At 39.1% G+C, this 27,340-nt stretch overlaps 1 protein-coding gene across 4 annotated transcripts in view; it reads left to right on the top strand.

The window, feature by feature from the left end:
• Positions 1–27,340, top strand: part of PRKG1 (protein kinase cGMP-dependent 1) — an 819,482-nt gene that overhangs the window by 783,763 nt on the left and 8,379 nt on the right. For 3 of the 4 annotated variants that reach the window (XM_067552762.1, XM_067552761.1, XM_067552763.1), the window contains 4 exons: positions 11,778–11,917; positions 16,327–16,416; positions 22,061–22,202; positions 26,437–26,600. In XM_067552762.1, coding sequence (XP_067408863.1) covers positions 11,778–11,917; positions 16,327–16,416; positions 22,061–22,202; positions 26,437–26,600 — 536 coding nt within the window. Of the gene's footprint in view, positions 1–5,137; positions 5,211–11,777; positions 11,918–16,326; positions 16,417–22,060; positions 22,203–26,436; positions 26,601–27,340 lie in introns of those variants that run through there. The other variant, XM_067552764.1, reaches the window with a different exon arrangement.

The raw sequence follows: 27,340 nt of genomic DNA, 5'->3' as shown, positions 1-27,340 counted from the left end.
GCTTTAATATATATTACCTAAATAACACTTATTTTGTTACCTTTATTAGAATGATTTTATGCATGGAACAATATGTATTCCTCACATATTTTCTTCTGTTCTTTCCAGCATCTTTGACTATAAGACTTGCCTCTAGGGTTTATACTGGGAAAAAAAATTAAATATCTACCCTCTGGTAACAGCATATTTGCACATGTTATCAAAAGTCTGAATATAAATTCTTAGTACTGGAAGCAAAATACATTGTTAAAGATTGTTAGCAAAGTGCAATATTTGATTAAGTGGGTATGAATAATTAAATTAAATTTTAATGTGATCATTAGCGTGTGTGTTTACGAACACATGTCTGTGCAATGTGTAATTTTACAGGTGATTTCCTACCATATTCCTTAGCATTCAAAATTAAATTGTCTTGCATAAAATATGACATTTAGAGCTCTCCACAACAAAAGTTTGTCATTTAATTTAATCTAATCTTTTTCAGTGACAAGGAAACAAAGCCATTTGCAAATCCTGGATTTATACTGCTGTCCACCAGGAACTTAATTCTGACTTATCTTTTATAATCAATCATCACACAATTAAAGCAGAGCCAGAATCCCTAAGGGCCAGATTCTGCCTCTCCTTACTCACACCAAGTAATATCTTGCTCTGCGAATAGCCCAACTCAGTTTAATGGGACTACTCCTGAGACAATGTGCTGCTCAGTGTCCCTGATCCAGCAAAGCACTTAAACATGTACTTAACTTTAATAGTAACTCACATGAGTAGTCCCATTGAGTCCAGTGGGACTACTTATGTATTTATAGTTAAGAACATGCTTAAATACATGCTGGATTAGGGCCAATTTGAGTAAAGGTGTGGAATCAGGCCTTAAATAAATAGGTAGAGTGCCTTCAAAACGTAACTGTACCAACAGTTCTGAAATAGTGAATACAGAAAAATACTTTGAGGCATATATCTTCCCTCTTGTAGCCCCACAAAATTTTGCTAGCACAATTTGTAAGGCAAATGAGTACTATTAATAGAGAAAACTATTTCCCGTTGAGACAACATGAATACATTTGGAATTAAAAATACGTACTCTTTTACTTGGAAAAAATATTTGCTGCTCCCATTCATTCAGCAGGTCAGCTGTTAGGATTAAGACAACTCATCTTGCATTCTCTTTAGCCTGTCTGTATTCTAAATGCTATGCTCAGTGACAGCTGCTGCTATTCTGGTCCAACATATATATTTTGGAGACCACAGAAAGCAGGAAATAGTGTAGATGGTAGGAGAGAAAAAGCACTTGTATTTTAATTGGTGAACGGTGGTTTTGAGTGAGTTATTACTATTATGGTAGGATGAGCATGTAGATTTCATTTGTTCCTATCTTCAGCAATCATAGTTTTCTGAGATTTGTTATATCAAGATAACGGTATTACAGAATAACAAAGATATCTCCAGACAATTAAGTGTCAACTGATCCCATCTTTTTTGTTGAGAGGTATCACCTGTGCTAATACAGACAACTTTAAAGGGATACCTTAAAGGAGTATCAACTAGCTCATTTACAGTTAATGTGTGCAACACTACAACTGAGTTTTCTGTACATCCATAAAAATACACTCTGATCTAATGTTTACCAAAAAAAAAGCCTAGAGTAAACTGTACATTTTACTTAAACAAATTCAATTTACTGTGTATCTTCACTTAGCTAGAAACCAGGACATCTATTATTCATAATTTCTTTTTTTCCAGAGTTTGCAGCTAGTAAGTTAGGAGTGGTGCAGCTACTAAGCAAGTTTTTTTTTTACTGAGAGTAGCTTATAAAAAGTTGTGGATGAACAAAAACAATTAGAAGTTTCATTTGGAAATACTTTTACATGCATCAAAACCAGCTCTGGCTTTTCAAATTTTAATTTTTAAAAAAACACTCAAATTGCAAATCTCATATCAGAATACAAAACTCTAAACACTAAAGATATCACTATTAATAAAGCTGGCAAATTACTATGAGTGGCACGTCAGTCATTAAACATATGTTTCTACACCAATCTGGAGGTGTCAGAGGCATAGATAATTTTAGGGAAGCCCAACTCCACATCCAACAGGAAAGGTCACAGCCATCTTACCAATGCAGATGGGAAAAAGCACTGGTTCTATCTAGATAGTCGCAGTTGATTCTCAAGCTCAAGCTGCGAACCAGAAATACAAAAGGCAAGCAAATTCCCTCTTTCAAGAAAGCTGATATAACCTCCACTATTATTTCTCATTGTTTCACCCAGCTAAGCAACATTATCTTTGCCTTGTCTTTTTGGCCTCAGGCTGCCAGGTCTCAGTTATGCCTGAATCTCAGCTTGATGCTGGACAAGATGAGCAACTTCACCATCAGGGTAATGAGAGAAAAATAGAGCTGAGTCTCATCTGTATACTGAAGGCACCATAGCCCATCCCCCCTCAACTAATAATCTGCACATGGAACAAAAGCAACAGGATATGATTTGTAGTAATCCTCAGAAAGAACAGAGACATTCAAGAACAACTTTGTGAATCTGCCACAGTCCACATGCATTTCAAAAGTATCAAAGGTGTTTAATAGCAAAAGAAAATTGCACCATTACTTGACTTTCATCCACACCAAGAAGACGATTCACTAAAGAAACCAGTGCAGTTTCTGTAACATACCATAAAACCAGATTATGACAAGAGTCAAGAACATCATGAGGACTCCAGGTCCTGCTTTATTCCATATTCTCATAAATATTTGTTAAGGGTTAATTATTCAGAAGGATGACTAACATTTTATCACTACAACTCTCATTGAAATTCCATACAAATTGCTAATACATCATAGAGTTTCTTTGACTATTTTCCCATAAAGTCTGCCACCCACCACAACCACCACCTTTTCCCCCCTCCATGTTAACCATTCATTTGTCTGGAAGTCTGAAAAATGTTTTAAGGGTTAAAATATTTATTTTAAATGTGTGTGAATTATAACTGCCTTAAAAAAATCAGTCTTTGCCTGCACTGTGGTGGAAGCTAAAGCAGTTTACACATCATAAGCAGAGCAGCAACTTTGGAGTGGTTCCAGGAGAGAAACATTTCATGTTAAGCTGAGTAAGCCATGCAAAAGCCAACTGAGGTCTAATGAAATAAGAATTCAGAAGAGTGAGAGAGGCTAGATCTGTTTTCTTCTGTTCTCCCAAATGTTAGCACCTTGGCCTAACTAATTTTGTAAGGATGTTGCTCTAATTATTGAAATCTCTTGACCTTTTTCTGAATGAATTTTAACAAAAAATCTTTACAAGGCTCTGGCTCTAATCCTCAGGCTCTGAACTGTCATTTTAAACATTCCAACAGCCAAAGAGCACAAAACCCTTAAGCTGATAAAGACATTATGAACAGTAATATTTTCTCAAAGCTAAGAGGTTAGAAGCTGTCATGTGAATTCATAACTGTTGGCAGCAAAGTGAAGCCCATTTCAGTGAAATGTCCTCAAGTTCTCTTTGAAAGAGCTTGTCTCATGAATGGATTTTCAGATTGTAACCAGTCTGTTCAGGTTTGCTTAAAAGAAAGGTGTTGAACTTTAATATTAGTGACCCAAAATATTGTTATAAACGAATGATGATGTGATTTGGTTCATCACAATGAAACATGGCATGACTGGACTGGCAGGGAGGCCTGGCAGCCATGCGGAGGAGTAGTGGTATCAGTTTTATGCATGGACAGCAGCTCTTAGTGTCCACACCACTGGCCCATTCATGGATTTGGAGGACACCTCATTGGCCCAGTGGCACCTGCACAAGTGTGGGGCAGCTTATATTGTGCTTCCCAGGCATACACAACCATTTGCACCATTTGTTTGTTTTGCCCCACCTGTCCTTCCCTTGTTTTGTTCTGTTTTTCCTTTCCTGTTTTTTACTGCTAGATTTTCCATCTTTCTCTGAATTTCAGCCAGCTCCCTTTTAAAACTTTTCCTGCATTGCAATGCGGGGAGGAAGGAATTATCTTCCCCAAAGTACACAGGCGGCTTGGCTAGGGACAGGGACAGTAGTATTGATAGTTATTTATTGCAACTCTAGGAGGTGTCCAATGCAAGTTAACTGAGGTAGCAGGAGGGCCAGATTTAGTGCTGCAGTCCAAGGAACTATCAGGGTAACATCTAGCTGGACTCTTGCTGCACATTGCCTAGAAAGTGAGGGCTACATTATCTGGTGCAAAAAGAGACTTCCTTCACTTAAACCCATACCCACACACATGAGGATCTGGGGCTTGCTTGATGCTGATCATGGGTTAGATTTCATATGAGCAGCCAAGGGATAGCCTCGTGTTAAAAATTCACTTTTGTTTGTTTGGGAATTGCCCTGGACTTAATCTGACAGGTAGTTTGTGCAGGGAGGAAACACCTGACTGTTCTCCCTAGTTCTGTTACATTCATGTATGCTAACTAAAGTTGCAGTTACCACTTTAACCAAATCTCTATATTTGGTGTCCTATTCACTGTAGTGTTTGGGCTAATACACTTTGGAAAATAAATGGAAACAATTTTTCTCATAGCATTTCTATTACCATTGTAAATTGTTTTACGTTTAAACTAGGTTTCACCTCACTCTGTGTCATTGGGATGCAGTTCACTTACAAATCAAAAGTACTTCAGAGCTGTCTAATCTAATTTTGTCTATCAGTTTAGATTTTTATACATCACCCTTCAGCATGGAATATGAGCATGAGTTCTATCTCCACTCGCTGCCTTATTCCTTTTCCTTTGCATTTCAGGTAGAATGCAGCAGTGTTTTTAGTTTGCAACTATATTTATTGAAAATGTGGCAGAAAGAGAAACAGGAATTCTGCTTAATAATTTCATTTGCAACAGAGGGATCAGAGATTACTCAGAGAAAAAGGAGCAGTGCTCAACAATAGCTTTTAGACTTTGTGTTTTTAACAAGCACAGTGCAAGAGGGCCCTTGAACAAGACATAAGAATAGGTGCACACACTCCTCCTCGTACTAGGAGCTCTCTAGACTGCTCTAATACCAGGTCCAGTGTTCAGTCTGTATTGCATTCTACTACTCAGTCTGTGCAGATTAGAGGGAGTACTGCAGTAGTGAACCAGATATCAGAGCAATATGGAGATCTTTGAACACACTGGAAGGTATGAAGTGCTTCTTGGACTGGATACACACGTACTCTATTCATGAGGATTCCTGGGCCCGTCAGTGAACGTGAGTTCTGAATATTGTCATTGCTTAGTTTGGTTCTAATCTCTCAGTTTTCAGAGCAGCATAGACCTGAACAAAGGACTTGTCTCCAGAAGTGGATCCCAACTCTCACTAGCAGTGTAAAGATTCTTTTAAATATTATGTTTTTTAATCAGTGAAGGGGTGGAGACTGTGGCTACAGCTACACAGACGGCGGCAAAGTCGCCGCCGTCAGATCGATTTCTCTGGATTGACTGAGCGGTCAGTGAAGACCTGCTCAGTTGATCCAGAAATCCATGTACTGAGACCAGCTTCACAAGTGGTGCAGTGCAGTGAAGGCAGTGCACAGAAGAGGAGCAGAGAAGTCAACGGGAGTTACGCAAGTTTCTTGCATAGCTTGCGTAACTCCGGTCGACTGCCGCCGAATCTTGGAGGTAAGTGTAAAGAGGGTCTGTGTAAGGAAAAGTGTAGAGAAGACTGAAAAGAATAATATAAAAGGGCAGAAGGAAGGATAAATGACCAATTTGTTTTCCAACCTGTAAAGAAGTGATAGGGAGATAGCAGCTACTGGCTGACTTATGTAGACACTCTCAGCTACTCTCATGCCCTCAGGAGCAGGTGATTGACTCATGTGGTTCTGCCCAGCCAGACTCCCTCTAAACCTGCAATTACTCTAGGGCCTTTGAAATTTGATGTGTTTTTAAAGGTGGGTTTTTAAAATTCAATTAAATCAAAAGAATGGCTCATTTGCAAAATTCCCCAACAATTTTGCTTCATACATTCCACTACAAAAATGTTTTGGCAGGTTTTTGTGCTAGGTTTCCAGAAGGATGAACCTTTTACTGAGTATACCAGCATTTTGATGAGTTGGGATACATGGACATTTTTGGCTTCTGTGTCTTTTGTGGCATTTTCTTGTCAAAACTGTGGGCAAATGTTCTTGGCTACCCTTGTTTCATTTGGTCAAGAGTGATCTTTATATGGAGATTTGAGGGGGTTTTTTCATTTCAAAAATTGTAATAAAAAGGAAAATAAAATCTGAAAAATATATAAAAGTCCTATTAAGTGTATGATTTAATTAGGGGATGACATCATTCAGAGTATTGTTAATTAAAAATGAATATTTTCTCACCTAAGTCACTGGGCTTAAGAAAACTCCATAGTGGCTGAAAATCATAAGATGATGACTGTTGAGTGGGTTAATAGAAATGAGCTGGTGGTCTCAATCCAGGAGTTTATATCATAATCTCAACCAGCACCGTTAGCACTATTAGGCAGTCACAGCAGAAACACCAAAAATGGAATGGGCATGGAGACTTGTCAGGTTTGAGGCTCCCTGAAGAGGGAGGGAAAGTTTACAGAGCCACTACCTGTACTTTACCTGTAAACAAACTCAGGATTTCCATTTCCAGGTCTGTAAAACCAGCATTAGATTCATCTCCGAAAGGTCTGGCAAACCCATAGAAAGGAAGGAGAGTCAAATTTAAGCTTCTGAGCCTGTAACTTACTGGTTTTGTTTTGGTGTCTCAACAAGCTACAATACAAATTTATCCCACACCGATTTCAAACTCTTGCAATATCTATGCAATTTAAAGTAAGATAGGAATGTGAATGGAAAATTTGACTGAATTGTCTTGTGGCTTTAGGTCAATCCTTGCATTAATTAGTTATTGCTTTTTGTGTGTTCTGTATGGCGGTGGAGATTGGATTATTAGATAATAAGAAAACTGCTGATTTTTTTTCTATCACAAAGTAACTGCATTTGCACCACATATTTCCTTGGAACCTTCAATAAGTGACTTGCATCACTAAAGCCAGTCATTAAAAAAGAAACAGTCTTTGAAATAAATGACATAACCCTTGGCAAAAGTTCATGCTATTAGAATGACATACCAGTAAAGGAAGAGGAACTATTGTTATTACCAATCATCATAAAATTTTAAGTTATTGATCTGAAAATCACTCAGATCATTATAAATGTTATTACATGTCAAAATTAAAAATGAAGGAAGGCAGTAGTAATGCCCTACAAATAAGATTCACATATAAGAAATGGTACACTAAAAATAACTTACAAAATTCTGTGATTCAGATTAGACAGAGAGGTTGCTGGTACTTGAGCTTTTGAATTGAATCTTCCAATGATTTTCTGTTGATGCCATTGTTTATATATTAGTTGTTTGTTTTATCTGTAAAAAATAAATGACAAAAGAAAACAAGTCCTATTTGTAATGCCTGAGGTACCACCATAGATGTGCACTGCCTTTTGTTTGAAATTATTAATGTTGGCAGCTGTTTTCTCTTTATTGAATGCATAATTCTAATAGGAGACTGAGCAATTTGGGTACCTGGCAAAGCAAACTGGATTTTGCAATATCACAGTTACAGCGAAAACTGTGCTTTATATTCCATTTAGTCACTCTTCAGTCCTATTTGTAATGCCTGCAGTGCCACCATGGATGTGCACTGGCTTTTGTTTGAAATCATTAATGTTGGCAGCTGTTTTTCTCTTTGTTGAATGCATAATTCTGAGGAGACTGAGCAATTTGGGTACCTGGCAGAGCAAACTGGATTTCACAATGTCACAGTTACAGTGAAAACTGTGCTTTATATTCTGTTTAGTCACTCTTCAGTGCACCCCTGTAGGGACAGGGTTTACTACCTTTGCCCCGTCTGGGTGGAACCCTGCAATCTTACTTCTCTTAAATTGGATCTCTGGGCTACAACCCTCCTGTTTACCAACTGCATTTGGCACTCAAAAACAAATTCTTCAAAACAGAGCATAATTTATTTATCCAAAGGTATATAGTACACAACAAAGGAGTAAAACAAAAAAGGCCTATGTGCATATTTTCCCTTATCTAAACCTTACTGTTTCATTGCATGCTTTGGTAAGTTCCATTCAGCCCAGTCACTTCCATCTCTGGATTGAGAGAGAGACCCTGCTTGCTGGCATTTCTCTCTCTGTGTGTTTGTCAGTATCTTTCCCTCAGAAGCGGCTGACAATCCTCTAAATCCACCTTCTTTCAGGATACTATTATTAAGGTTTTAATATCCCTTTTGATCCTAAGCTCAGGTTTGGAAAAAGTAAACTTTAGAACCAGTTAGGAGTGTTCATCAATTAATTTCTCCATTGTTTCCTCAAGGACCATTGGTACTCTCTGGACAACGCTATACCTTATCTTTGCCATTGTTTCATTTCCTGTTTCTTCCCCCACTAACAGCATCCTTTGATTTAACTCTATGCAATCAGGTGGAATAATATCAAATAGCTAAACTGTGGTGTATATATATGGCATCTCTGCAAAAAATACACATAACTCCCTCATTTTCCACATGCAGTAAATCCAGAACTATTCCCCTCACCCCTATTTTTATGAGAAATGTTTCTCTTCATTTTATGTGGATTGTATAGATCTCCATACCATACCAGTCTCTCATAAGATGAGATGGCAAACATAAGCTTCATGTAAAAATAATAATTGCGAATCTCAGTGTGGGAAGCAGAACTGTTCCTCTGGAAAACCAGAAGTATCATGTGGGACTGAAACTGTGGGAAAAAATAAGAAACCACAAACACTAGGATTGAAATTGTATAGACACACCAAGAGGTTTAAAAAAAAAAAGAATGGTTCAAAATTTAATAACAGATTTATAATCACCTAAGGATATATATCCCAATTATTGCGAAGCCACGACAACTAACCACTTGTATCAGTGGCAATGGGAATACTTACAGAACATCACCATATCCATGTATGCCCAGAGCAAGAAATATAAGCCAGCAAATTAGAGTCTGAAACAACAAGGTGCTTCCAGCGCAAGTACTGACAGAAACATTTGTAAAAGTGAAACCCTCATAAGTGTTATCAGAAGGGTCTGAGCAATCCAAGGATATTCAATCCATCTTCAGATTTTCTTGATTTCATTAGAATTTATCAATCTTAAAGTGTGTCACACAAACTACATGTCATGAGTCTGTAGCCTTTTTCCAAGAGGCATCAAGCAAATGTGATTTATGGCTATGACAAATGTAAACTATAATCTCTGTGTTTCAGGTCATCATTAGATAAAACTTCTGAAGTAGAATTAATAAATCCAAGAGTTTATGATGACATTTTTATGTGTATAAAAATGGATTGTCATTTATTAAACATTGTTGCTGAATCATATGGGCAAGTGTTGCTCTTTAAGTAGTGCTATTTGGTGTACATTTATACCAGCTGAGGATCTCCCCTTTGGTTTAAATTTAGTATATCCATATGTGTTATCCTAGATTTAGAGAGGAGAGTGTTATGTCAGTTTAATTTCTAGTAAAAGCTCCAATTCTGAGTAAATCAACCTACAGATTTTTCCCCTCTGTTATTACACAGTTGGCATGAACTGAACCATTTAAAGTGTCTTGATGGCTGCTCAGCAAGGATTGATGAGAAAGTGGAAGGATTTAAAAGATTATAGTTTTCAAAGGCAGGCTAGAAAAATTTTTGAAGGTGACTTGTCTTAGACCAACCTAGAACTTTTCTTTTCTCTCAAGAATATGTGGTTGTCCCACTTTTTTAAAAATAAAAATTAGGCTGTGTTGCAGCCACATTATGTCCCTCCCTCAAAGACAAACTGGAGTTCTGATATGGCCTACATTTCAAAATCCTGGGTGCATTGATAGAGAGGTTGTAAAATGAAACCTGAAAATGAAAGCTGGCTTCCTCTCTGGTTTTGTAAAAATTGCCAAATATCAGTTGTACCTCATACTGCACTATAGAAAAAAAAATTAATTAGCTATGTGTACTCTTCACATGTGATGTGATGACTATCTTTCTGTAACCAGAGGAGGAATTTAGCAAAGTAGTAGGCCAGGTGAGCAAATTATCAGTTTCTTCTGTTATTTGGTGATAGTTATAAGGAAACCGGTTGGAGGCCAATTTTCTTTTTCAACTACATAGTTGAAAGATCATGTGAATCAGTTACCGCACCCAGGATAATTAAGTGCATGTCAGTTTGTCTTGCAGGTAGTATGATTATATTCCATTTGTTCAGTGTGAGAGGTTTTTGGTTGGTCCTTGTCTTGGGCTGCTAGACTATAAGATATCACCTAGCCAGCTCCAAGAAACCTTACTAATTTGTGGAAAAGGGAGAAGACAGGTTAGGTCCTTTCTATTCATTCTGCATTCTTGAAAGCCCCTCAAATGCCATACTAGTAAGTCCTTCTCTGTAGAAAGCAGATGAATATATCCAGCCAAATTCTCTAACTTAAACACCATTCAACTCCATTGTCTGCAAATGGATACTGATATCAATTTACAGGGTGTTAAGTCAATGCAGAATTTGGCCCACTGTATACAGGGAGAAGTTTTGAGGGATCTTAAGTGATTCCTGTGCTTAGGCTAAGAAAAAAAATGCCTAAACTTTACAGACATCTGTTTTCTTAACAAGAAAAATAGGTTAGTTGAAGGTCAAGATTAAAAGTAAAGACATGCCAGAGCAGCACCACTGAAAAGCTAGCTTTGCTCTTGCTTTTAAACTTTTCAAGGACTATATTCCCTAGTGGATATATAATAGTTATAGAAAAAGATTTTATTAAAGTTGTACGTTAATTATAACCAGCATCTTTATGCTTTGAGGGAAAAAAATACAATATATGTATAAAAATAATGCTGGTGTGGCCATTAATGGCTTTTCAATTCAATAGCATGTAGTAGCAAATGTATCAGTGTATATTCTGTAACAATATGCCACGTTTAGAAATCTGATTTGCAGTGAACAGATTCACTGAGTTAAAACAAGTGTGTATTATTTTGAATTGTATCATTTTAAGGCATAGGGACTAGCTAATTTTCAAGTGGTTATCCTCTAGGTGCAGGTTAATTTCCTAAAGGAGAAGCTAGGGAGCACTGTGCTGGAAAGAAGGGAGGGTTCCTAGCTCTTGGGAGCTGAAATGGGTCATAACTTATGCCTGAATAAATTCTTGCTGCTACAAACCCTCCTCCTGTCCTTCCCCTGGGCTTGGCCTCTTATGTAACCCATCTACCCATTCTGCCAAATCCTTCTCTTGCCCTAGAAATCAGGAGTGGGAGATAGGTTGCACTGGAGTGTCATGTTAGGAACAGGGAAAATCGAGCATGAAATTCAGAGTGATTCTGTGCAAGGAGGCTGTCAGTTGATGAAGGTAATCATTCAAGGATTATGAGGCAGCTATTTCACTGGGGGAAAGGATGTTCCGGTGTGCAGTCATAAGATTAGAAATGGTTAAGGACGTGGGAGAAGGATAGAGCATAGTTGTGATGGGTGGAAGAACTGAAGAAAGGTCATTTTGTCAGTTCCTCTGAGGTTGCAGAATACTGAAGAGAAGAACAGTCAGCTTTAGTGCTCTAAGAGTAAGGTTAATTTTTATTTTAGTTTGTTTAATTATGTTTATATCCCCTATATAATAAATTTTCTATCCTCCAGAAGATCTAACATTTTTGGAGGGAGCTATGTAGGGGGGGAGATATTTTGGTTTATTTTAAAATGTGCCCATCCAAAATTCCGGATTGTCAGTTCTTAGGGAGTTACGAGCACTGCTTCTAATGAATATATTTGCCACTTTTATTCAAGGTCCAATTGAAAAGTGAAGAATCCAAAACATTTGCAATGAAGATACTGAAGAAACGTCACATAGTGGACACAAGACAACAGGAGCACATACGCTCAGAGAAACAGATAATGCAGGGGGCTCATTCAGACTTCATTGTGAGGTACTGTTGCTACATTTTATAAACTCATTTTAAATTGAAAATGTCTCAGTCTTGCTATTATTTCTTATAAAATTGCAGTGCCAAATGGTAGCAGTCATGAATTGTACTGCAAGCACTGTAGGTAAGATACCTTTTAGTTGTAGTTCAGCTTTGTCAAGGAACTTGGCAAGTATGGCACCATAGTGTTCCATGTTTATTTTCTCTCAGTTGACTCTTCATGTCTGCTCAGTATTTTTAATTCTCAGCCCTGGAAACTCAGCCTAGATTCTGGAAGTCAAGCGGTACTCTTTTTGGATCATGTGCCAACAGCAGTAGCAGAGAGTCAACAATATTCAGCAAGTCTTTTGATTATGCACATGCCAAACCAGAATCTAGCTCATTATCCCTTAGCTCTATTGGCTCTGCAGAAGTAAAAAGTGGTAAAACCAAATGTCTATCAGAAATATAAGCAGATGTGATGCTGAATTCATAAGAAGAGGCCACAGTCACTTTTCTGACCATAATCACACTTATATTATCTGACACCTAACATCTCTTAAAAATTGTGAATATTTGGAGAGGGGAGGGGAAACCAGCATGGTGAGATGCTCTCTTATATATTCAAGTTTATTATAAGAGTCTTGGAAAGTTGAAAAATCTGACATTCAATAAATATTACAAAGGTATTGGCAATATTCTTTAGCATATTAGGTAAATTAATAAAACTATGGCCCAAATCGTTTCCTCTGTGGCAAAATTCATACAGAGAGGAAATCTCCAATAGGACAGCCTCACAGAGAACTCCTCCCCAGCAAAATATGCTGCAACATCCATCTGAAACATGGCAAATGCTCTCAGATTCATGGGAAGGCTCTGTGCCTTTGCACTAGCTCTGGCCTTTAGCAGAACTCCCGCTCCCTGGCAGCTGAATTCCATTAGAGGTGGCGGCTCAGCAGAAAATATAGCATGGGGCTTTATTATCTACCCAGATAAACTCCACAGGGCTGGAGCAGAGATGATGTGTGCCTCTAACATACTCCTTTTTCCCTCTGGCTGTCTAGTCTTTCCTACCTCTGCGCAGACCCTGAATGGCAGAGGGGCCTCTGTGAGGTTTAAAAGAACAGGGAACAGGAGGCTACTGAGCCCTACTTCCTCTCTGGAGGAAGGAGAGCTGCACACAGAAGATTCCTCTGTGCCTGGATCTAGACTTATAAGACCAGCAAATAGGTTCTCCTAGTTTTGAGATGAAGTGGAACAATAACTTTGCCAAAGAATTACCTGCATATTCTGATGAGTAGTGATTTCGTTTCCTGTACTCTACATTAGACATCAGATAAAGGGAAATGTTTTCTAGTATCTTAATCTTACATGAACATTAAATTCATACATTAAAAGGAAAATTGTATATGTTTGCATTTTATTATGGACTGTTATTGCCTTTGTAATATGTTTATTTCAACCTTATGCTTGATTCATTTGCCCACAACAATTATTGTATGAAGTAAACAGGGTGGCACTATGTAATGCTTCAATTATCTTTACACTTTGATTTTCTTTCATATTTGATTCATAAGAATGTCTCTTACCTAGATTTCAGACAGCACTGAAATTGCAAGTACTCCTTGTAGACTACTACAGCATACAAATTATTTTCTAAAATTTTGAATGTGTTACCTACTGTCTGAATCAATATACTAATGTAATGAAGGTGCCATTATCAGCAGAGCTAGCAGAACATGTCCACTAAAAACATGAAGGACATTTTAATGTAATTGAAAGAGAACATATTCCAAAGATTAGAAGCCTGATCCTGAAAGCCTTTACATGAATAATATCATGGACCTCAATAGCTAATAAAATGTATACTAATCAACTTTTTTCCTTTTTTGTATTTATTTAATGCTCATATAAGATAAGATACTGCAAAGTATTTCTATTTATTTCCAGGTCTAGTGCAGAGTAGAAAAGAAAGCACTAAAATAAGGCTTCTCATGTAACGAGCCATTTGCAGGACTGCTATAAGGATGGGTAAACCTAAAGATGTTAAAATTGGTCCGAAATTGGGTACATTTACATTGGGTACATTTACACTGCATGCTTCTTTTAGCAGCATGTAGAGTATATACTCAGATAGGCCCCCTAGCACGGATATAAATATCAGTGTAGCTGATGAAGCATGGCTTAGGCGAGTACAATAAAGACATACCCAAATACATACCCTACATGGCTTTCTATTTGCCCAAGTCATGCCTCCCACCTACATTGCTATTTTTAGCAGTAGATTGTCCTGCTGCTGGAGCCTTTCCACAGATCTTAACCATAATAAGTAGTTAACTAAATTACTCTAACTTTGACTGACTATACAAGTTTGTACTGAAGCTAATAAGTGTCAAAGTAAGTTGCAAAATTTTACAATATTTAAGTGAGGATCTAAAAGAGAGGTTCATTTTTCTTTATTTTAATCTTTGTGACCACATGTGGTAAATTTTAGCTATGGTGAATCAAGACTGATGTTTCACAAGTAGAGAAGCACTTATTGGTTTTTGTGGCTATTGGCACTCATAGAAGGTTTAGGTTTTCTCTGCGACCACATCATATAGAACATTGGTTCTATATGGCACTCATGAAAGCAAGAGACAAGTAGCACTGACAGGCAGATTTTGCAAGCTTCCTCACACAGGTCAGAAGGGCTCCTCAGTTGTGACCTAGATCATAACTGCTTTTCCTCAGACTTTTTCAGTAGAAATAAACAAATGAGAAGTTATGCCAAAATGTGTGATGGTTGTTTTATTATTATTATTATTATCATTATTGCCCTAAGTGACATTTGTGCTGTGCACTGTGCAAACAGAGAACAAAGAAAAACTGCTCGGTGTAGTGATGTAACATCCAACAGGGACTATGTTGAGACCAACACATTTTCATATTACCGAAGCTCGTATTTAATCAAATGCCTCCAAAAATAAGATTAATGCATTAAACAACTGCATCATGATCAATCAAGCATCCAACTAGTCTATCCCTGGCTCTTGGCATGTGTCACACAACAGCTTCTTGAGAGGTTATTTCCAGGTATGTTTACTTTGAATTGCTTGATTCTGCAACACCTTCTGTTTTCATTGTAGTCACTTGAGACTATCAGGCCCATAATGCTTAACACATACAGAGCCTGTGTATGGATGCAATTGCAGTCTCAGGATATATCAAAGAACCAACTCATTGCTGAAGAAATGTGTTCCAGAATTTAAGCTTTTGGGTTTTTTTAAAGTCAATGTTCTATATGATGTGGTTGCACAGAAAACCTTCTAAATGTGTGAACTGAGTGTAAATAGACATGGCAAAGTGTGCTTCTTTCTGCAGAGAGCCTGAAATGATAGGCTAACAATAGCAAAACAATAACACCAGCATAACAATAGCTCTGAGAGTGGTTCATCTCAGTGCTGTGGTAATTCTAATGATGGTGATTTAAATGTCAACATTGGGAGCTAATGTACTTATCCAAGAAACTCAAACTGTCTCCAAGACCTTACCTTCTCAGGACCAAAAATCCCAAGGGTCCTCTACCCATCTGCCAAAATGTACAGCTTCCACCCAGAAAGACTCTGGGAGGAAGCTGTATGTTGTCAGTACAAAGCACCTTTAAAATGAAAAATATATGGGCAGAGTAAAATTAATTTAGTTTAATATCAAATGAAATAATACAACATAGAATTCCTTGTATTATTTTCATATTTAATTAAATAAAAAACTCCATTTATTTAATTTATCTGAATCTGGTACACAATTTCCAGTGTGCTTCACAAAAATGTTGCAGAAATCTGCAGAAAGGAATGTTTTCCCATAGAATTTAGGTCAAGCCTGACATAGAGTACATGCTGAATACAAGTTATCTGCCTCAATATCTCATTAGGCACATTTTCCCACATATTCAATCACCTTGGATGGGGAAACAAACATCTTTGGATATCCAGATGTTCAATATTTCTTATTTAAGATATATGAAATATATTAGCAAATTGTGATACATAAATCAAAAATGAAGTGGCATTCTTTTGAAATTATTAAATGAAAAGAAGGCTTCAGAGCTACAGATTGACTCTTTACTTTGAAGGATAAATGATCTACTCATTACAAGAACTGGTATACATATTGTCTTGCTTCTCTTTCAAGTGATCTTGGAAGCAGCAATGTCAGGCTAAGTAGTTAGAAATGTCATGCCCTAAATTTAGTTCCCAGAGTAGCAACATCATCCTCTTTTAATACACTTCAACACTAAAATACTGCATCTGTTCTGCTGAAATATTTCAAGTATGACACAATAGAATGAAGACAGTAAGTGATGTTCATGGTTAATATGAAGTATCACACAAATATTTTCTACCAAAAGAATGCTTTAACTTTTATTGCATTTCTTTGTTTGCAAAAAATAGGCTATACAGGACATTCAAGGACAGCAAATATTTATACATGTTGATGGAAGCCTGTCTAGGTGGAGAGCTTTGGACAATTCTCAGGGACAGGTAAGAAATTTTAGGAACCTGATATCTGAAAAGGAAAATTAATTGGCAGAGTGAACTGTGATATTGTAGATCTTCATTCCTAGCAGACAATCTCTACCACACATTAAAGGCCAGATCCCTGGATCTCACCAAGTTGAGCTTAACAACGAACCCAGAAAAGGTGGGGAAGGTCTCTTTTTTTTTCTTTTCTCCCCAATCCTGAAGAGGGCCGGGGACCAAAGTGACCCTTGGCATAACTTAGAATAGCCTAAGGTCTGTTCTAAATTACACTAACTAGAAGGATTTTACTCCACCAGCTGAGGATTTTACTCTGCCACCTTACCATACCCCCTTACAGACCCTTCCACTTAGCCTGTGCCTCTTAGAATCCATAATAGAGCCAGGAGACAAGATCTGATTCATCGTGTCCTAAATGGCAGAGTGTATTCAGATTTGAACTTTCATCCAAAATATTTGGGAGTGTGGGGGGGAAAGGGAGAAAGCAAGCAAGAGGAGGCAGTATCCTTCCATATAACCTTTAGATTAACCCAAGGGCAAGTACATGCACCTAGGATGTGGGAGACCTGGGTTCAATTTCCCCTCTCCCTGATGTGAAGCTGGGATTTGAACTTGGGTCTCTCACATTGTAGATGAGTGCCCTGGAGTTACTGGATATTTTTGACCTTAGTGTCTCTGGCTCAAATCCACAAAGCTTCTTAAGCACTAAAGAGACATAATTAGGTTTAGGTGCCTAAATCCCAGTTTTGGCTTCACAAAACTGTAATTCACAAAATTCCTGCTAAATCCTGTAGGCACCTTAATACACTCAGCGCCTAAGTTTTCAGAGTAAAAGTTCCATAAGTACTGCCTGTTTCAGCCTCTGATAACACAAACTGCTGCCTCCCTCAAGGGGTATGTCTACACTGCAATTCAAAACCCACAGCTGGCCTGTGCCAGCTGATTCAGCAGGCCTGTTTAATTAAGGCATGGACATTTGGGCTTGTGCTGGAGCCTGAGCTCTGGGACCCTACAAGAGGGTCCCGCAGCCCAGGCTCTCAGCCCAAATGTCTACACCACAATTTTACAGCCCTGCAGATGGAGCCCTGTGAGCCCAAGTTAGCTGGTAAGGGCCAGCTGCAGGTGTTTGCTGTGTAGACATAGCCTTTGTGGATTCCTCCCTCTGTGTCTCAGCTCCTCATCTGTAAAATTGGGAGTAGAATAGCCCCTTACTGCACAGGGGTGTTGAATAGATAAATTCATAAATGCTTATGAAGCACTCAGATATGTGGTGATTAATTAATTCTCTCATCAAATCAGGATTTGCATAGTGTGTAGTAAATAAGGCATAGGCCAATGAACAATGAGGAATACACAAGCTGATCAGGAAATGTTAATTCTGGCATTTCCTAACTTTTGGTTGCTTGACTTTGCAACCTGTGACAGAGTGCTGGGCAGCAACTCCTTAGCCAGCCCTCTGTAATGCCAGCCCCAATTAAGCAGTAAGTAAATTGGACTGCCTAGGGACAGCTGTACCTGATTGGTGAATGTGAAGCAGCTGTCAGCTAACTAGTCGCGGTGGGGCTATATACAGGCCCAGGCAAAGGCACTAAGGGAGAAGCCAGGAAGTGGAAATTAAGCAGAGCCTCTGCCTGTGTGCAGAAGCTGAGGATTCTCTGAGGTAGCTAATCCAAGCTGTGTACAGTGAGAAGGTGGGGGGACTGCACCCTGTAAATAAACTGAATCCATGATAGCTGAACTGGAGGGTCTCTGATTGGTTTGTGACCTGGGAGGAGGCAGAGAAACCCCTGGTGATGCATAGCTACATGTGGGGGGATTTGCTGAGTTAGCACAAGAGTTGGTGGCCCAGAGACCGAGGAGACCCTGCAATAGCTGGTGAAGCAGCAGGATGAGATGCTGAAAGTCATGCAAGCCCTTCAGCAATCCCCCCAGATGGAGTGGCAGGCCTTGCTTACCTGTAGGCTGAGCAGCGAAAAAGCTTGCAGGACTTTATATGGGAGCAGGCCAGCATACAACAGCAGCTCCTGCAGAAGGTCCCATGGTGGAGGATGGCACCTGGTGCTGGGTTTAAGATTGTACAAGATGGACCCTGCAGATAACAGCGATGCTTTCCTCTGCACTTTTGAGCAGGTAGCCATAGGGGCTGGATGAGATAGGGCCCTGGGCCCTGTGGCTGGCTCCCTATCTGGTGGGCGAAGCTCAAGTAGCATATAAGGTCCTGAGTGAGGAACAGGTCAGGAATTATGAGGTGGTGAAGTTAGCTATCCTGGATTGGGTGGGGCTGTCCTCAGAAGTACCATTAGACATTTTGGTTGGCAAGGTGGATGGGGGTTTGCAGCCCTGGGCATTCACCCAAAAGTGAATGGACTGGGCCACTCAATGGCTGAGGCCTGATGCCCAGACTGTGCGGGAGATCATGGATATGCTCATCCTAGAACAGTTTTTAAATGGCCTCCCTGAGAACGTACGGGTCTGGGTTAGGTGGCATCAGCGGAGCATGGTGGAGGCCACTGTGAAACTATTGGAGGAATATACGGAAGCGAACTCCTCCAGGAAGGAGGGACTGCCATATAAGGACTTAGGGTCTGGGGGGAAAGCTCAGAGAATCCCACCCTTGAAAAAGGGCCAGAGAAGGGAGGACAGCTGAGGAGCTCTCATGGAAGCCCGACTGATGGTTCGTTGGCAGTGTGGACGACCAGGACATAAAAAAGGGAACTGCCCGGACGTGGAGTGTGGCTTGGCGGAGTTTTGCGGTTGGACTAACGTTGAAGGGGGGGGAAAGGTGGAACTTGTCCACTGTTCTGGTGATGGTGGGGAGGAAACCCCAGAAGGGCCTGGTGGACACTGCCTCAGTCTGCGCTCTTGTCCAAAGGGGGCTGGTGAAGCCTCACTGGATAATTCCCAGAGAAAAGCTGGACTTTGAATGTGTCCACGATGAGAGGAAACAGAGCCTGATGCCCCAGGTGGCCCGGGAGGTCCAGGGCAGGTTTCAGTGGAAACAGGCAAGGAAGGAAACCCAAGATGAGTCAGGTGGGAATTAAGTTTCCCCAGGAGCCCATGAATGAAGGGAGAAGCAGTAAGGAAAGAGGTACAAGGGAGATTCCCAGGTTAAACCCCTCAGCAGAAGTGAAGAGCCAGCAGAGCCCTCCTCCCTCTCCCCAAATGCAATCCCTAGCGGGAGAGATCCGGGCCCTGCTTGATGGCTTTGAGAAGCCTAAAGCCCTGGGTACCCACGGAGAGGTAGAGATCAATCCTGAGCCCTGGCTGGAGGGGATGGGAGAAATGAGGTTGTGAATAGTATGAAGACCTCTGAGTGGCAGTGGAGCTATGGGGCCATCTGCCTCCCACCCACTATAACTTCTGTGGGTGTGGGATGACTGAACCCCAAAAGGAGGACCCCAAGGGTCACCTGAAGGAAGATTTACTCCCCCTTAGGGAGCCCTCTGGTAGAGGGAGGAGAGAATGGACGGAAGAACTTGGTGGTTTGATTGGGGGTGGGGAGAGAGATGTGACAGGGTGCTGGGCAAGAACTCTTTAGTCAGCCCTCTGTCCTGCCTGCCCCAATCAAGCAGGTAAATTGGAGCTGGCTAGAAACACCTGTACCTGATTGGTGAATGGGAAGCAGCTGTTGGCCTAATTAGCCAGGGGCTGTATATAGGCCTAGGTGAAGAAAGTAAGGGGGGGAAGCCAGAGTGTGGAAGGTAAGTAGGGGCTCAGCCAGCCAGCCAGCCAACCAAAGCTGAGACATTCCTGAGGCAGCTAGCCCATGCTGTGTGCAGTTAGAAGGTGGGGGGACTGCACCATGTAAATTAACTGCACTAGTGATTGCTGAACTAGAGGGTCTCTGAGTGGTTTGTGAGCCAGGAGGAGGCAGGCCCAGGATAGAGAAGCCCCTGGTGGTGCATGGCTACAAACATTAATGTTCTTTTAACTTAGTGTTTTTGTGTGTGTGTGTGTATATATATATATATAGAGAGAGAGAGAGGCACATCACATATGAGGGCAAGATAACCGTGTGATAAATTGAACGCACACTCTATGCACACAATTAGAAATGTGACCTGATTAAATTTGTAAAGTGAATGTTGTCCTCAGCGTAAATAGGAAATTTAAACATCAAAGAAAGATGGAGCAGAAAACAACTACAATTAAATTACTAGTTTTATCTCTAAAGTTACTATAATTCTTTTTAAACTCTGCTTCTTCTAAAAATCTATCTGCCCTCAATATATTTAAAAAGCATTACAATTCCAAAGTTATCGGGTGTCTGGATTTATTTTTTTTCCTTTTTTTTTTTTTTTTTTTCAGAAGTCTGAAATTCTTTCATTCTTTTCTCTTTGAATTGTGGCTTCTACTGCCATCTAGCTTAGAAGCACATTTCACTTAGAGCTCAAACAGTTCTGCTGTCAGAATCTAATTGATTTCAAATAACTGTGTATTCACTTATTTAAATAGTATCCAAAGTGGTGGTAAAAGGATATTAATGTATTTTATGCTAAATTTGAAATTAAAATTTAAAATTCCAAATAATTTTTCATTTTTTCTCAGTCCTGAACAGTATCTAACATTAGTCTTTGATCCATTTTAGTAGATCTAGTTCAAAATTTGTACATATGTAAATATGAAAGATGTATAACACAAATGCACCTTTGAATTAAATATTTATTTTTGTAATGACTTCATGTTTAATTGTCTAATGTAACTTAATAAATATTAAGTATGGAACCTAGATTTCAAACAATGTTTCATATGAATTCAACTACTGGGTAAAATGCTAACCTCATGAGTAGAAACCAAATAGAAATGAGTTTGCTTTTATCCATAAAAGCAAGTTTGCTAATGGCTATTTCCTGTTAGCTGAGGGCATCCAAAGAATGGTGTAGAAATTGTATTATTTAGATCAAGTGAAGTGAGTAAATCAGTCTGTGTGAGGAAGTAATTGGGTATTCCTAATTGTTAATACAGAAGATTAGTTTGGCAGCTAAAGAGTAAATAACTAATCTACAGTAGGATAGGTGGTATTCTCATGATCAGTTTCAGATACTGATGGTCCTCTCTTTTCCCACGTGAATAAAACATAAACACAACATTAACAAAGAAGCTTTTCTTATTTATCTCAAAATTATAAACTTGCCTTCAATAAACTAAGCAGACCCAATCATTTCTCTATCATGCCCATATAGCTAATTCACAGTATGGTTTCTTCTTGCAGCTAACGAGTGGCTATAGTAAAATAATTAAGTGTGTGGAACTTGATATCACAATCCCTTGATGTAGTTAGACAAAACTTTTTGAAAAATATGGTTTCACAGAGAAATCATTTTGAAGTATAATTGTGTTTTTTTTTTTTTAGGGCTTGATCCTTCAAGCTGAAGTGGGACTATGTATATGTTTAAGCAGGTGTTTAAGAGTTTTGTTGGAGTGGGGCCAGAGTGCTTAGCATCTTTGCAAGATTGAGCCCTTAAAATCTAGAGTATTAAATCTGTGGTCTTGCTTACCTACATGAATAGCAGAGTTTGATTCTTGTTAAACTTTATTTCATTGCTGTAATCATAGTGATATGCAATAATGGTACAACCAAATATACAACATTAATTGCAAATTGTTTGAATGGCCGCCATATCTTTTTCCATTTTCTTTTCTATAGAGGTTCATTTGAAGATTCTACGACCAGATTTTATACAGCGTGTGTGGTGGAAGCTTTTGCCTATCTGCATTCCAAAGGAATAATTTATAGGGACCTCAAGCCAGAAAACCTCATTCTAGATCACCGAGGTTATGCCAAACTAGTGAGTGTTTACAATGTCTTGTATTTTCTTGCTGTGCAGAAAAAAAAAAAAAAAAAAAAACCAGTATAGTTAAGGCTCCATCGTCTTTTCCATCAGGAACTCCTGTTCTAAGGGGTTTATAACTCAGCCATTAGTACTTCTGGCTGAAACTTGGCATTTAGAATTGCAATCCCAGAACAAATTGGTCAAAGAAGAGAACTAGGAAAAATCCATCTAACCATTTTGATCTATACAAGGGTGAAAACAGAAGTTTACAGTAGATATTTCAAAACCTTTTTTGGCTGACACTCATTAATCACTTTTATTTTTTTTACAGACAACTGGTGCCAAATTTTAGCAGGCTACCAATGCCTGATGTGAATAAGTTGCTTTGTTTATTTAAAGAAATAATGAGTTTTGTTTTATGGAGCTATTAATCACATTTTGTTATTTCAAGACATGATTACTCTCATTAATTGTTTTGAATCCTCAGGCCTGTCTTGGTAAAATGTACCTAATAAAGAATATTGCTCTAATGAGTCTTTTCCTATTTAATTATATTTAAATATTTTTAGTCTAAGCTTCTAGATGAAGGCGCTAATCCTACAAGCACTTGTGTGTGCTTAGGTGTAAGCCAGGAGTATACACTTGATTTCAAGTAATGCCCTTAGTCTGTAACTGAGTTCAGGAGAGTGACTCTCACATCTAATGCTAAGCATGGTTTTGTAAGGGGTTGTAGGATCAGACCCTAAGTAATCTGAGAGAGAGGTAAAACAATATCGTTTCTACCAGAGTTCTTGCATGTTTGTTACCTGATCTTGTTACTCCTTTTTTGAAATCTTTACATTGGTCATCAGAGAAATTCTACATATTCAATGTGTATTAGATTTCATATAGATTTGCTTAACGATGTTGGGCAACTAATAGGCAGAAGAAATGTAACTCAGATTTATGAAGATGGCCTTCAGTTTTGCGCTCACAATTTAGTGGATATCTAGACATTTTTAGCTACCTGATTGTGCCTACAACCAAGGAAATTAAATAGTTAAATGCCATTATTTGCTCCTGCAAAAGCAGAGGCTGGGCTGACAAACCTGGATCTGAAGATCTGACTGGCTCTCTGAAAAGTATCAGACATACACACGAGTACTAAATATTAAGGACTGAATTAGTCCCTAAATGTACATCTTGCTAAAAGGAAAAGGGCCCAGGAAGCCTTTCCTTCCTAATTTTAAAACACTCCCTCACCCCCCGCCCTGTACACAGGATGTAAGCATAAAATGCTACAGACACTCAGTGCAGAGGGAGATGGGATGCTAGCCGAAACATTATATTGTATTTTAGTTACATGTCAGATACACAGCTTATCTTTTTTGTTTGAACTGAGTATGTATTTTTAAAATCTTTTATTTTAGTCAGAAATTGATTTGAACCAAGAACACTATATGCAAATACCTGCACAGTGGCATTGTTAAAATATTCACCCTGAACCTACAAAAATAATGGTGGATTCAGGTTGTAGGCCAACCAAGCAACCATCATTCAGGAACACACAATGTTTGCAGAACGGGACATAGCAATTCACTGGATCCTGGGTTTTCCGTCTCCACACTCTTGTCCACAACATTTTGTGAACCCTACATTTCCAGGTGATTGTGAGGGAAGGTAACGGGAATGGAGGATATTTTTCACTTGCTTAGCCAACATGCTTCTGTTGAATTACTGCTAGAGCTCTCCCCCTGTTGGTTGGGAGGGTCATAGGACCTCATGAATTGAAATAGAAGTTTCAGCTGTTGGTAACTAAAGTGCTGCCTCTTATGACAACCATTTTAAAATGTCATCTAAATAGAAAAGGTGATCTCTAGCTTGCAGTCATGCCTTCAGCTTGTGGCTTCAAGCTTTATATCACATTGTCAGCCACTTTTTCAAATTGTGAAGCACACATTTTTCACTAGGAATCTCCAGAAAAATATTTTTCTGTATTTCTTCAGTAAGAAGATGGCATCCTTTTCTCTTCTCTATCCATGTCTTTGTCACTACAAGAGTGGATTATACAGAGCTCTCAAAATGGGATTATGGCTTCAAAATATTCAGACATTTCAGTCAGGGCAGAAAGCAGCAGCAGCCTACTTTCTAAAAGTACCTTGCACCTACAGACCACCATTGCACAGGCTACACAAAGATTTTCCTGGTGAAATTTAAGGCGTTATATTTATGGTTAGAAACAAAACTTTTTGTCCTGACTACCTTAAAGGCCATCAGATACCATTGCAGTAGTAACCACCTGAGTTACTTGAGCTCTTTAGTGTAAATAGGAAAGGACAGATGGCAGAATATTCTCAGACAGGGGTCCTTAAATTAGAAATTAATGTCCTTCATCCAGCTGTGTCAGGACTTGGTGCTCTTTTTAACACACTTCAAACCTCACCTGTTTTCCTGGGCCCTTTTCAGGACAGGGGATTTATTAAGTGGAGCTTATTCTAAATGTGCCAAAAAATTAAGTTCTTTATGGTGTTATGGGGTTGTTTTTACTGTCATTTGATATGTTTTGGATTAAAGTTTGTGACCATGGCCCCTGTAAACCAGCTGTCCCATGACACTGGAATACTTCCTTCTGGAGATTTCACTGTATATCAGGGATATTCCCAAGTGGGGTAGGGTCATTCTCCCAACTCTCTGCCACCCTGTCACAGATAGCACCTCACTTAAAAACCACTTACTTGCAAAATCAGACAAAAAAGTCACAGCACCCTACAACAGAAATTGCTTACTTTCTCATTTTACCATATAAATATAAAATAAATCAATTGGCATATAAATATTGTACTTACACTTCAGTGTATAGTCTATGAAGCTGTATAAACAACTTGTATGAAATTTTAGTTTGTATTGACTTTGCTAGTGCTTTTTATGTAGCCTCTTGTAAAACTAGGCAAACATTAAATGAGTTGATGTACTTCTAGAAGACCTCTGCATACCCCCAAAGTTACATGTACCCCTCCTTGAGAATCCCTGGGATAGGGGGCATGCCAGGCGTGTAATTAGGAGTTAAATGGGTTGTGTCAGGGGGTGGAGTAGATGTGTACAGAAAGATACTCACAAGAAACAGATTTATAGGCAAAACCTCATAGATGTAAATGGAATTCAGGAGCTCTCTGTAGGCAGCTGCTGTGCAGCCCCCATCATTCAAATCAGTAACACAAAAAGATGAATTCTAGTCTGCTTATATTTATATATTAGATTTATCTCCAAATCAAAATTTTCTAAATGCTCAGAAGCAGTTAAAAACACACGGGTCCAATTCTCAGTTTAGCTTGGCATAGTTCAGGGTGCAACAGGTGGCTGTATGCTACCTATGTGACCTACAGATGGTCAGGGACCACACTGGTCCCTGTCTAAATTATAGCAGTTGCTGGGGCTACTCTAGCATTTATGCTCTGCTGCAGTGACACTCTGTGGGTTGTTGCAGAAGCGCAGAATAACTGGAGCACAGTGCCGCCATCTCCTAGCTTTTCACTGTAAATTTGGGTGACAACTTGTTTCTTTACTGTACTATCCTTTCTATTGAAAGTGAAATTTGAGGGTCTCCCTAGATACTTTCATTTTCAAAACACTGAACTATATTCCACTCCCTGATCAAATCCCCATTGATGTGGTTCCATGTGCTAACCAAAAGGGGAAGAAATATGGCGAACAAAGATTATTTTTTCTTATTGTTTGCTCTGCTTAAATTGTAGCTCAGATGGCATGAGTTACCATAGGAAGAGCAGAGCAACCATAGATTGCAAAGCAGGACCTGTTCATGCTGTTCTAAACTGGTGCCTACCCTTTGAACGACGATAATAACCTGAAATGAACAATTCATTACTCAGACAGGAGTTTGGTGGGTTTTTTTTTTAATGTGAGCCATGTGCAAATGTCCAACATCATTTTAATGGAGCCGACATTGATGCAAGGACTTATTAGAACAGATCTAGTAACCACTAGCCACCTATCAAGATATGTTCGAATCATTGTCATTTTCTCTTCTCATCTCAAGAGAAGCAATTCAGTTTTTACTATGAAAGCTAACTCAGGAAAAATGTCACACTGTGGTTGTCTGTTTTATTTTTAACAGCCTAGAATGCTCTGGTTTATGATAATATTCCCATGAGGAGACTTTTATTTCTGCTTTGCTTCACTCTAAGAAGAACATAACACATCAGTGAAATGTCCTTTATTTTTCTGTATTGATGGAATTCCTTTCCTTTCACAGGTTGATTTCGGCTTTGCAAAGAAAATAGGATTTGGAAAAAAAACATGGACTTTTTGTGGAACTCCAGAGTATGTAGCCCCAGAGATCATTCTGAACAAAGGTCACGACATTTCAGCAGACTACTGGTCACTGGGAATCTTAATGTATGAACTCTTGACTGGCAGGTATGGGAATTGGAACTGTAACTGCTGATAAAAATAGATCAGCAAATTACAGAATATTTCTGCCGTTGTCACTTTGATTAGAACACTGGAAGACTCAGAGCTGGCATCTGTGATGATACAACAGTCTGAAAACTTTACTGTTAAACCTAATCATTATTAGTTTAATCACAGACAGCTTTCATATAGATCTCAAGGGACATTTTATCATGAAGCACCTGTAAAATGACACCAAAATCATGGTTATACTCTACCCTCATTCTTCTCCCCCACAATTCCTAATGAGAGAGGTGGATCTGAATTTGATGGGAGGTAGGGAGGAGGGCTTGCAATTCAGCCAGTGAGATGCTAGGGCAGTGGAAGTTAGCAGCATCTGAAAGAGAGTAGGCAAACCTGATATAGTGCAGCATCTTCAGTTTTTTCCTATTATATATATTATAGGTAAGAATTTACAACAGAGTGACACATGAATGTTGTCACCCCATTCCCCTTGGACTCCGCTCTTGTCCATACTCATTAAGCACGCAAGGCTGCAATGCCAAGGGAGCTGAGTGTGTCTGCACTGAGGCATCAAATCATCAAGCACAACCTATGGTCAGAGTGCAGTGATGCTCCTTAGTTGTTCAGGATAAGATTTGAGATATATGCTAGTGGGGGGGTGGGAGGGGCAAAGGAGAACACAGCAGGCTCTCTCATATGCATCTGCCCAGCTCTGCAGCAGAGGGAAGAGGGACATGGCCCTG

Source organism: Emydura macquarii, unplaced genomic scaffold, assembly GCF_026122565.2.
Source record: "Emydura macquarii macquarii isolate MOO-44397 ecotype Brisbane River unplaced genomic scaffold, CSIRO-AGI_Emac_v2 contig_1390, whole genome shotgun sequence".
NCBI classification, from domain to species: Eukaryota; Metazoa; Chordata; order Testudines; family Chelidae; genus Emydura; species Emydura macquarii.
The sequence above is the reverse complement of the archived record's forward strand: the minus strand, read 5'-3'. Positions and strand labels throughout refer to the sequence as shown.